This window comes from Corvus brachyrhynchos, unplaced genomic scaffold, assembly GCF_000691975.1.
Source record: "Corvus brachyrhynchos isolate BGI_N302 unplaced genomic scaffold, ASM69197v1 scaffold106, whole genome shotgun sequence".
NCBI lineage: Eukaryota > Metazoa > Chordata > Aves > Passeriformes > Corvidae > Corvus > Corvus brachyrhynchos.
In genome coordinates this window covers 4099968-4113076 of record NW_008238834.1, presented here as the reverse complement: position 1 = coordinate 4113076, position 13109 = coordinate 4099968, and the positions used below count along the sequence as shown (strand labels likewise).

The following is a 13109-nucleotide window of genomic DNA, read 5'->3' as shown; positions in this document are numbered from 1 at the left end:
TCCCTGTATCAAGACTGCTATGGCCTGGCTATTATTTTCCCACCACAGAGAGTCTTTCCTATGGCTTTTGTACTTGGCAGTAGTTGAGTTTAATAGAAACCATAATGATTCTTATCCTTAGAAGACAAAACAAGAAACCAGACATGATTGTGCATACAAACAAGAAGTTACCTGTGCCTTTCTTCACAACAGCTTTTGCTGGTGTTGTGGGACGACGAGCAGTGTTTGGCTTTTCTGCTGGTCCTTCCCTGCAGTCCTCCCCTTTGTAGCCAGGACAACATCTCCATTCCAGCTCTGTTACTGTCTTATAGGCAACTGTGTACCGAGGTCTGAAACTCGTTCGGTATCTGCGAAAACAGAAAGTGTTTTAAACAATTCGTAACCTAAGCTGCTATTTAGATTAAAGTTAAAATTAAAATAGGTTTCAGGGGGTTTTATAATGAAAATCAAACACTTACAGCTATGATTCATTTTCTGCTTTAAACATCAAATGAACAAATGTTTCTGTCTAGGTTTTAAAGCTGCCTCCACTCAACACAGTCATGATAGGGAGCCACGGAATAGGGGCTTTCATGTATGAGCAGAGGGATAAAATGTGGCAAGTGAAGGTACAACTCATCAGACACCACTGAGAGTAGCAGGGACCACCAGTGTATTACTCTATAAATTCAAAATGGTTTTCCTCTAACTTCTCACTGCAACCCTCCCCCCAGGGCTCTTCTGAACATCACAAAAATGCTTCTGCCTGCTTTGTCCCACTTGTCTTTCCACAGTCTCCACTTAAACCATTCCTCAGAACCCATATGAACAGAGCAGTCAAAGCTGGGAGGGATATTCCAGTGAAGGACAAAATGATGAAAGTGTGAGTTCAGATGAGGACATGAAAGGAGAAGTCAGATGAAACACTACAACCAACAAAGAAATCAACTCTTTCCTACTTCATCAGTTAAGTTGAAGAGGTTTTGGCAGACAAACCTATGCACACATTATGTACATACAACCTTGAGCTTCCCTGATTAATAACTTAGAAGTTAATAAATGACAAACTGATTCTGGTTGTGCAACTTTCTTTAACCAAAGACTTCTTCCATAACGTCCCTTCAAACACATCCCCTATGCTATTGGATAAAAACTACATCAATTTAAGGTACAGCTTATTTTGGGTTGAGAGATGAGGAAAATGAGTAAAACAGGGATTTGCCACCTGAGCTCTATAAAATGGTATTCTTGGAACACATACAAACAAAAAAAGTCATCCCAATTTCTCAGGTGAATTCTTTTCTCTGAGTAAAACTAGCATCACATTACTAATTTCCCTATGGCTTTTTCAGACCTTTTTCCTTAAGATTATTTCAGATTAGAACAGTTTGCATCCATTAATGAATGACAGGCTCACTTCACAGCTGAGGTGCTCCTAAACAGTAACACCAGCAGAATAAATGCAGAACAGTAGCAAAGGAATCTACAGGAGCTCTGCAGTAGATTTCAGCCACAGCCTGGCTGGGCTCACAGGGGCTCTATCCTGGGACAGAGAGAATACAGTACAGAACACCACCAGAAGCAGCCGTGCTATCCCACAAAAATCACGTATTTCATTGAACGTGGCCTTGTATTAATATGCAAAATTCCTTACTGGTCCAAAAAAAAAAAATCAGTAATCAGCTACCAAATGGAAAGAAGTAAATCTTACACAGACTGTGAAACATTTCCTGCCGAAAGTCACAGAGAGGGACTTAACTTACTGTTACCCTTCAAGGCTTCTCCTGCCACACATGCAAATAGTTGCTGAAATAATTCTAACACTTTTTTATTCAGCATATTTCAGATACATAACTTTAATATAATGTCCCCCCATCTGACAGCCATTTGCTGTCCCTTTTTGGTAACAAACTTGCAGTGGTGTGCTTAAAATACTAACTGCTAATTAGGAATTGGTTTCTTTTCCAACTGTATCTTTCCCAATTCTGCCACAATATAGTCTAATTTCTGCACTCGGGAAATACTCAGTGTTGTTTCACATTATTACTTTGTCTACGACTTCTCATTTAAGGGGAAAAAGCTGCTTTCACTAGAGACAATCATATTTTTTTGCAACTATTTCTAGGCCAAGAGTAGTTTATACTAATAAGCCTCTCTGGAGGCCTCTCCCTTCTTCTGTGAATCTGCATAGGAGGGCAGGGGCAGGCTGCGCTGTATCTCTGTCTATGAGCTGCTCATAACTGCAGTGGTTTGCTGTGGCTGTCAGCTTTTCATACTCTGACTTGGAGCACATAAACTCAGAGAGGGTTTCCAACCCTTTTATACCTTCTGAACACCATATATGAAACAGCTGTAGACTGCACTCCAGCTCATCATTTCTTCTACAGTTTTCACTTAAACATCTGCTGAATCCTGTTTACAAAGTACAGAAATCCCCAAGGTCAAGTGCTTTAAAAATTAAATACAGGAGTGCAACGTAGAGGGCACCACTGGGAAGAACAATATCCCGGCCACCCAGGAACTTCCTTTTCCTTCTCCCTTATCTAAAGCATTAAACTACATCTTGTGTAGATAATTTGGGTTTGAATCCTTTCCTTCCAGCTAGCTGCCAGAATCAGGAGCACAGGATTAGCTAGATGCTTTAGTGTTTTGAAGTGGTTTTGAGAGTCATTACAACCTCTCTCACGACCACCACATTACTGAAGTGCAAACTTGGAACTTCCAGATCAGTTTTCACATGCCGGAAATGGTTGTACATATTTCTGTATGATTTCCATAAAACACTTAACTGCTTCTAACTTCGTGTGTGTTCCTCTTTATTTTCAGGGCCAAAGCCCTTCCTGAAAATTACAGTATTTTGGTTATTTTCAAATGCCACATCTCTCTTTTTCCCTAACAAAGCTTTAAGAATATAGCTGAAATTAATTTCATAAAATGAATAAGAACTATTTATATGCAAATTGTGTGCTTCTTCACTCAAACTACAGAACAAGGATTTTCCATCACATTTCTGACAATTTTCTCTTTGAACACCTTGTCTGTAGTCATATTCATCAAGATAGACACTTTGAGATGACTTCAACAGTCAGACAAATCATAAGACACAACCAAATGCAAAAGAAGAATATAAACAAATAAAAAGAAATCAAGCTTAATATTTTTTCAGCGTCAAAAATTTAAAACTTTTCCAAACTCCATCTTAAAATTAAAAAACAGGCATACTTGACGTTCTTACTCTTTTTTGTTTTATTGTTTCCTGATCCTAATAGGCATAAAATGTTTAAATACTATTTAATTTAAAAAACTATTTGAAATGCAGTCCACTTCTTACAAATTCTTGCAAGTTTGAGAACTCAAGCAAATACACAAATTGGATCTGTTTTGTTTTCGGATATGGTACATCAAATACAGATTAACCTGAATCCTAAGTCACTATTTTCCTAGAGCCAAAATAAGCTAGAATCAGAACATTTCAAAATCTGGATCTAGAACAGCTTTCATATTGCAGACTTTGAACTGTGGTAACAAGACAGTTATACTCATGGAAAGCTCAAAAATTCAGTTGGGATTTACTTACCAAGAACTACTTCTCTATACTGCCAGTCCAGCTGAATGAATCACGGAGAGCTACTCCCATTTCCTCCAGGAGGGCCAGTCATGTAAGGCTGGGAAACAGGAACTTACACTAGCACTTCTCTAATTTGAATCCAGTCACATAAAAATTTCTTTAAAATCACAACTTCACTGCTACAGCTTCTCTACCAATGACATTCTTCATGCACAGCTGCTGTGCAAGCTGCCCATGAAAGAAAAGGTGTCACGGTGCACTGGCAAATGACAGTCACCAGCATGCATCCAGCCCCAGGGAGATTCTCAATCATACAAGATGCTTTTTAAAGTCAGAACTTTGCTCACTCAGTGAATTTCAGAGGAGGAGCTGGAGACTTCCATGATTTTGCTAGGATATAGCAGTCTAACAGCACTGAACACAATTCTGTTGTTGCTTACAGTTCTAACAAAACAAACCATAATTTTATTCTAGGGACTGCATCCTGAGAATAATTTGTGATTCTATGTATGTGAAAGACATAGGACTGGGAACTATCAAAATGTACAAATTAGACATGTCTTTATTTAAATCTGCAGTATTCTGAATCCAACTACTCACTCATAGTCATAGCAAACATATAATATGCAATCACAAGCACACAAAACACATAAAATGCACTCAGGGCACTCAGAGCAAAATGTTGCTTCTCTATGAAGCTGGATAAAGATACATGGTTGGAATATAACATCAAGTTTCACACTGTTTATCTGGCAGGTGTGAATCTTTACAGAGTTATCTAGTGAAGCAATTTTGTCAAAAGGGTCCACAAAAGTTTCCTAAGTCTCTTAAAAATTGAGGCTCCGCTTTTACACCTATATATGCTGCAATGCAACTAAAACCAGTAAAACATCAAATCTTCCTCTGTTTGACTTGGATTTCTGCTATTCAAATAAGTGTTAACAAACGTTAATTATTTTTACAAGTATACTTCAAAACTATTTTAAAAAATAGTCATTTCTTATGTGGTTAGAAATTACATATAACACACCAGCAATTACTGTGCCGAGTCACTCCATTCTCCTGTGGACTTCAAGTCCAAGATGGTGGTCATAATCTCTTGATGAACTGAGCTAAATACTGAAATCATTCTTTTATAAAGCATGAATAAAGGTTAATATCAACTACCTCTAATCTTTCATTGCAACAGAGAACATAAGAACAGCTGTTTTGCAGGAGTTTTTCCACAACAGGCTTGTAACTACCCACACCTACTACCTTCATCATGAACTCAACATGCTGATCAAATGAGAAAACACACCCAGACCACTAACACAAACCTCCACTTTTAATATCTTAAGTGTTTCACAGCTGAAATGAAGTTGTACAGGGTGACAATAGCATTCAAATATTCCTCCTCTTTGAGAGAGAAGTACTTCCACAGGAAAATGCTTGATTAAAAATACATGTTTGCTGTAAATGCTAGACATTTTGACTAGGGAATGAGCTATAATATTCTCATGGTGCTAAGCCACAGAAGGAAACAGTTAACACTGATATTTGGAATGTCACCTAATAGTGATAAAACAAATCAGAAACACTTGGGTGAAATTGGTGGGAAAACATATGGCTCAGCTCTGTAACTAGATATTAGCATTCAGCCTTCTGGGAAATGCAATGAGATAAGTGCCACCACATCCTCACCGTGAGGAAGGGACCACAGAATCAGCATGTTTCTACATAAGCAGCATAAAAAATGTTTACTCTGAGCACAAAGCCTCAAGGTTGGTCCAAAATTCTGTAGTGATTGGAACGAGTCCCATGATTTCAGCAGCCTGCAAATTTCTGTCTTTACAAAATAGAAGATACAAAATCTACACTCTAACATTTTTATTGCATGTAGACACATTCTTCGTAAATTGCATAGTCTGGTAGTTATATTTATACAGTTATACTACAGTTATATAGTCCCAGTCATCTAAATCTCCAATATATTGCAATGGGAGCACTTAAGTGGCATATAGACACCACTCAAAAACACTACCTAGAAGATGTAATTAAATGCAATCATATTTTGACCAAGCATTTTTTTATTTTGTAGGCTGAAAATACATCTTATTGGCTGTTTATACTACACAAACACTGAACTAGAACCAGTTGATCCTAAGTTTTCTGCTTCTCGAGAGCGCAGGCTTAATTGTAAGCCCTGAAAATGGTGGTAGAGATCCTAGTTCCACTGAAATCTTCGGAGATTTTAGCAGTTGTCAGTAACAGTGAGTTTCAGCACACAGGGATTTCAGGTGCCTCCTGTGTAGGTAAGGACAGGCTTTAAGGGTCTGTATTTCCATGAAGGCAAACAGAAATAGTCAACACAGCCAGCAGAGTCAAAACAGGGCTGCATCTCACCCTAAAGTCATTATTTACATCCTGTTACCTACAGAGTGTGCTGGACACCACTGACTTGCATTTGAGTCACCATCACTGCACGTCTAAGCTCCCACGCTCAGTTTCATCCCTCTGCATACAGGGCAGACAATTTAGGTCAGGGTGAATCAAATCCCACCTTTGTTTTTCATTCTTTTATTACCTTGCTACTACACAGCAGCACTGGCAGCTAGCTTGTATTCCAGCCCACAGATGAGCTTAATTTGAGAAAAATGTGTCTTTACTAAGAATTTGTCCTAAGGCGTTTATAGCAAGCAGTGAAAAGATGTTTTGACAGGAACAGATGAACCTACAGAAGTCTAAGTGTTCAGTGAAAGCAGCAAGAGTGTTTCAAAATTTTTTGTGCTGGAAGAAACAAAGTTTTGAGGCACTCCTGTGGAAAATATAAAGTTATGACAAGCATCACTAGGGCATATGACCAAGGAGACTCAGCTTCTCCAGGCTCGCACAGGCACACAAGGGAGTTCTTAATAAAATTTGCCCTCATGTATAGCATGGCCAACATTTGTACCTGATCTGTTCTGAGCTAAATCCTGAACAAAATACTGCTGCTGGCTGAGAGCATTAACAGGGACACAAACTGAAGGAAAGAAAGGGAATGAGTCAAAACACTCTGCATCCACAGGAACACAACTGCCTGCTGTGTGCACAGCCAAGAAATCACCCATCCAGGTCACTGCAAAGAGTGCTTTAGTATCTGACTACAAAAGCACTGTAATTACACTGAATGTTTCATAGAATAGGAATGAGCATTGAGAGACTCAGTACTTTCTTCCATCGATTATTTTTACTTGGTGTCTTCACGCTACCTGGAAAGCATGATGGGAGAGGATGGCCTTCCATCTGGAAGAAATTGCTAAGTGGGCAGAGACCTGGCACAGGTGATTGTATTACTCCTTCATACAAGGAAGGAAAAAGTTGTTTTTGTCTATCCCTAAATAAAACAGTCATCTCATCTACTGGTGCCAGGGAAGAAGCCGAGAATCATGGTGCCCCAATTAGCTCACTACAGCCTGGTCGCTGGCACTTAGTTGTCTTCAATACTGAACACTATTTCAATGCATCTGAGAGAATCTGGCTGAATTTTACTGCAAAGTTCGTGTTTTGCTCAGTAAGAAGGACAGAAGATTACAGGAACTGGTAGAAGACAAAAACATTCAACTATTCTCAGGCAAAACCACATGGTTTCATTTCAAAGTCTCCAGAAGTGCCATTGTTTATTACTTTTACAGTGGATTTTATGCCACTCAGCTGGAATTCTTCTATCAAAAAAAGATGAGATTCAAACTACAATTTTCTCTCTTGGGAGAGAAACGATTCTTTGTGGGAAGAAAGAACCAAGCACATTCTGAAATGTCAGCTCATGTCACATATTAGGTATTTCTTCTTGTTGTATATACATCTTCACACACACATACACAAATACCTACCTACCTGTCTAACTCTCTCTTGGCTGCCAAGGGTCTTATTTTCAAAAAGCTGACCATTAAAGTCCAGCAGGAAATGCCCAGAACTTTAAGATGTTATTATGCTTAATGTTCATAAATTACCACTAGGTAGGCATCCTTTTCTTATGAACAGCAAAACCAAGACATAGGATGTATTTAAGTAACTTAGAGCCACAGGCAGCCTGTGGCTCAGAGCAGAACTTCAGTCTTGGGATTTACAATGTTGAAATGCCAGTCAAACACATGGTAACACACCAACAGGAAGCTACTAAAATCCCACCTAAATAGAATGGGATAGGAGAACCCTGAAAATACAGCCCTTTCAAAAGGATTTCAGGAAAGTTTTGTAGAGCCGCAAAGTGATGTACTCTTAACAGTGATGGAACAGGAACAACTTTGCAACAGGTTATATGTTAACAACATCATCACCTGCCTCTCCCAGCAGTAGGGATCAAGTTTCTCACTTTACACGAGTGGAAAGATGAAGTGAGGATGCAGAGCACTGCTACTGATAAAGCTGCCTGACAAACTGAGCTCCTGCTCAGTCTCTCTTCTGCTTCTCTGCCCATGAAATTCTAGAATGCTCTAGAAAGAGCTATTGCTGGAGATTATTTGAAAATACACCCAGATGAAACAAACAAGCAATACTTTCATGAAGGCAAGAGCTAACCTGTGGGATTAAGTGGGACCCCAACTTCAAGAATAAAATGGAGCATTGTTTTGAGAGCAGTTACTTTCCAAGACACCAAGTTAAAAGTGAACCAGAAGGCAAAGGAAAGATGAGATGTGAATGCAAAACTGAAGTCAGATGGGAGTCACAATATCCCCAATGTGTAAAACTGGCACTGCCCACTAATGGTCTAATGGTACAGAATGTTCCTTGGTTATTTGGGTATTTACGATGAAATACACCTTAACTGGTCAGCAGCTCCCTGAAAATAAAAACTTATTTCTTTGGCAACAGTTTGGTGCTTAACAGAAGAGGCCCCAGACCTCCAGGTTACACATTTCTCAAATCAGAAGAGCATGAAACTCTAAGTATTTACATTAATGTGAAGTGAGGAGTAGCATGGGATTTTTTTTTTTTTTTTTACATTATTGCAACAAACTCAAATGATGCATGGAATGAAAATTCCCTGTCCAGTTCACGGAGAAAAAAGACTCTGCTGCGTTCAGTGCGTGGAGACAGAGATGCACAATTTCAGGCTTAGGGAGGCAGCCAGGAAAACTTACCACACCCAGCAGGATCTCAAAGATTTTCAAACAAGCACTCCAGGAGACTGAAGTTTTTTGAGTTTCCTTACAGTTTTCAATGCACAAGCCCCTAGGCTAACCTCCCTATGTAGTCAGCTAGCTGGAGCCTGTACAAAGAGATTCTGCTTCGTACAAAATACACAAAGTTGGAAAGAAAGTCCTGAAGACCTTTATAGATACTTGGAGGGGAAACATTAAACAGTTCTTGCTTTCCCTTCAAGTCTTTGTGCATCCTGAGAAGTTTTTCTTATGAGATATGTATTGCTGGAGGCCAGCAGCAAACAGGCTCAGTCCGTGCTGACTTGTGCATCTGAGGTTTGATCCTGCCTGGTGCTGAGAACTCTGACACTGATCTGCATGCTTAATTTCTAGCAACAGAACAGTCTCAGAGAAAACTACTTTGGGACTGTTAGAAGGTTGAAAATTACATGGGGATTTCCTATATATTCCTAGACTGGGGCTGATGTGCTCCACCCAGGTCGTTCTGAGGTTGCCAGATGGATGAAAACATTCAACTTGAACTGGAGGTCTCCTATGAGGGTTTTCAGTTATAAAATTTCCACTTTTACCCAATAATATATTGTTAATAAATGCTGAATGCTGCTTACTAAAAGTAGTGTTTTACTCATAAGCAGTAATCTGTTCCGATATTTATGAATGCAGAAAACTTGTAGCAACATTCTCTAAAGTTATTTCAATCTTGTGCTTTGAATCTTCTTCTGGGCCATGAATAAAGTTGTGATTAGTTTGGCACTGGGCTTATTTATGATCATCTGAAAGTATAAAATGACAAGAATTTGGAAAATATTGCTCAATTAGAAATTTGGAGAGGCTTGCTAATTTAGCTATTGATTCATTCATCATTTTCTTGGTCATTTTATAAATGAAATAATGGGCTTAATGCATCATTAGTGTTAAGATGAGAAACTTACACTAAATCATGAAATTCACTCCTCACAAGCTAAAGAAAGATGACCTGACTTGAGCACAGATATCTTTACTCACATGAGCATAATTAATGGGGGCTGGTACATGAATTAGGAGATCTGATAAAAACTCCTTTCTTCAAGTCCCTGAGCAACCTTATCTAAATTTGAAGCTGGTTCTGCTGTTAGCTGGGGACTTTGAGGAGACTGCATGACCTCCCGAGGTCCTTACCAATCTGAATGTTTTTCTATTTGATTTACTACCTCGTAGGGAGAAGTCCTGCTTGCAATTCTCTAGCAAAGGCAGAAACCCAGAAAATATCCCTCTGCCCCAGCCACTTCAGTTCACTTCAGACTTTAAAATCAAAACCTTACTAGTGCTTTTCCCAAAAGTGCTGGGCCATAAATTGGTGCACCTCTGGTACAGCCAGGTGTACTCACACGCTCTGCACAAACAACTGCTATGACAACATCCTACCCTGAACCGGCTACAGTGACCAGAGGATGTCCCAGACAAGACACAACCCTAAAGAGTGCGTAGGATCTAACCAGACAGGCAATATGTTTTTTCTTTCAGAAATAGATAATGCTACTAGTTACAAATTGCTATTATTGCTAAGTAAGTAACCAAACCATTCATAAGAAAGCTACGAATGGAAATTCATGACGAAAGAAGCAGTGAGGGGTCGGTTATTTATGAAGCAATATTAAATTTCAAAACAGCCAAGTTCTTTTTAGTGAGTATAAACACTAATATTTTTGTACCTTTCAGTCCAATGACCCACTAATAACAAAGTTCCTCCTTCCTTTGCTAGTCACAGTTTTAAGAAAAATAAATCAGGAGCCCCCAACACTTCAAAGGGAACATACTTCAAAGGGCATTTCTGCTCTTTCTTTCTACTCTCTCTCTTCCTATCTCTCAAGCAGCCCCACTTCAACTCACATTCATCCCTGACACCTTAATCAGCCAAAGCATTCACCGACTTTTCAGCAAGGAAATGCACTATCGAGCCCAAGTACCTATAAAACAGTTAAACAATGAAGTGTAATAATTTCCTGAATTTCAGCTTAAGCTTTCAGGAAAAACACCATGCAGCCAAAGTGAATTTACAGTTAACAATCCTAGAAGTGTAGTCATTCCAGCAAGGGTCTTTGGGGTTTTTGTCTTCAGACAAATTATATTTTAATAGGCCTAAAGGGTAGATAAAAAGGGTTCATGCATGCATATAATTTTAGGCTTAATCACCAGAGCTTTGTATTTCGAAGGCAAATCAGGGCTGACTATAATCCATATATGCAGCACACACGCTCTTGTCTGTAAAGAGCATAAGGAATTCAGGAGTACACTGCAAGTTTAAGGTAGTGAAATGCTCCCCTATACACTGCAATCGAAGTAATTGTTAGGCATAACCTAGACTGTACCTAAACACTAGAAGGGCTCTTTAAATCTAGTCTTAAACTAATATAAACCAACAGTAAATCCACTGACTGATTTTAAAATAGACCTAATAGTACTTAAGTACTAATAAAACACACACATCCATGATACAGTTAAGGAACTCTTTGTTTGATTTGGATCTCACTGTCCCCACTGTCTGCAGCTGAATGAGCTCTTAGATAAACCATGGGTATCAAGAGGAGACTACACAGGGACTGTACTTTATTCCCATGAATATCTGCTATTTAGCTCATTTTAAGTTCTCTGTTCAAGTGTATAAAGGAGAAAAAAAAGAGAATAATTTCCACTAAGTCCTCAGTCATTTCTTTGTTGTTTTATAGCTCTTTCCTATCCTATTTTTGTGAACATTGGCTAGTAAACCTATAAAAACACATTTTGTTATTCAGACTGCTACTCTTGAATTAAACAATATTTTTCACAGGAAATAAGTTAGGGGTTTGCAGGATTTGAAGCATGCAATTCAGACCTTTTTGGATTAGCACCTTTCTTACTCTGCCACTAAGAGACAGTATATATGCAACAGACACAAAAATAAAATGACAACCTATAAACAGTTTTGAACACAAAACAATTTCAAGATTTTGATATTCCACCTTCTCTCAGTGTTAATCAGCTGGTGCTGTGACAAGACAAAAATATTTTATGGTAAGAATAAGGAATATTTCATGTTAAGAACAAGGAATTGTTTTGCAGTTGCCATTATGGTTATGAAGAAAACAGTGATGTTCACCAAAGAAAGTCAAACAGAGGAAAAAAAGTCTTATGATAAGTATCTAATTCCATTCTCAAAAGAACAAAAAAAACCCATGAGACTGGACATGGCTGGTGAGACCAAATGTCTGTTCAGTCCCATATTCTCTCTCTGACAGCAGCCAACTCCAGATGTTTAGAAGCACAAGGACAGACAATGCCATTTCAGAGAACCACAGAGAAATCTGGAAGGGATGGGACTGCTGGAGGTCATGCAGTCCAGGCCCCTGCTCAAGCTGGGCTTCCCCTTCTTACTCCTGACAACAATCTCACACTCTCAGTGCAAGAACTTTCTGAGCTAGAAGCAATGCCTTTGCACTTTCTTCACTATCTACTAGCAGATAGCCCATGAAAGTCCTAATTTACTGCCTCTGAAATTCTTTATCTTAATACTTGGTGATTTATGTGTTTAAAGAGCTCAGCTTCAACCCCTCCTCTTGCCTCTGTAGCTCCATTACAGAGACTTCTCAGGACAGAGGGCACACCCCATTACACATCCATAAACTCAGTCAGAAGTCCAAAATCACCAGTTCAAGACTCCAAAGAGAAACAAGGGAAGTTACACAAGACAGTGTTACTCAGCCGTCTGCTTTGTTTCTTCCCCTCAAATTCTAGTGTTTATAGAGAGAAAAGATGGGTTTTTAACAAAAATAACAACCCAAACAAACAGAAAGCAGCACATTTGAATGCCAAACATTGAACACCTATTGTCATGGGCCCCAGGGTGGCAGGCGCCATCAGTGTCTGAAGTTCTGTTTCAGTAATACCCAGGATCTAGCAGTATCTGTCTCATCCTCACTGTTTCATGTCAAAATAAAAACTAGTTACTGTAGTTTTATTGTAAAACAATCTTCATCATCACCTCAGCCCAAGTCTGAGCCTATGAAAATCTGTGGGTGTCTTTTCAGTGACTTTCTGGCGATGCTGAAGTGGTTTCACAGAGTGTGTATCGCCTAGAGCTTTCAAAGAGAAATGTGTAAATATTACTGTTTTTCAAGTGGAAAAGGGAGGAAAGGAGATTTGCCTGCGATTACCAGCAGGTGAGTGAGATCCATCTGTCCCCTGATGCCTGCTGTACCTGCTGCACCACACCTTGCCCTAGGAGGCCACTCCACAGATCACCACGTGGTCACACGCACGAAGATTAAAATCAAATAAGCAACTTTGCATTACCCCCCGTAAAAATCTTTGCACTGGCTGCTCCCCTTGCTGGATAACAGACAGGGGATACACAGACTGTAAAGGGGTTGGCTCCCGTTCCTGGTTCTCCCTTTACGCGCCGATCCAGCAACACAGAGCAG

The 13109-nt window shown here is 39.3% G+C and overlaps 1 protein-coding gene across 1 annotated transcript in view; it reads right to left on the bottom strand.

The window, feature by feature from the left end:
• Window positions 1-13109, bottom strand: part of EMILIN2 (elastin microfibril interfacer 2) — a 31801-nt gene that overhangs the window by 17570 nt on the left and 1122 nt on the right. Inside the window, exon 3 of the mRNA XM_017738232.1 lies at window positions 172-347. Coding sequence (XP_017593721.1) covers window positions 172-347 — 176 coding nt within the window. The remainder of the gene's footprint in view (window positions 1-171; window positions 348-13109) is intronic.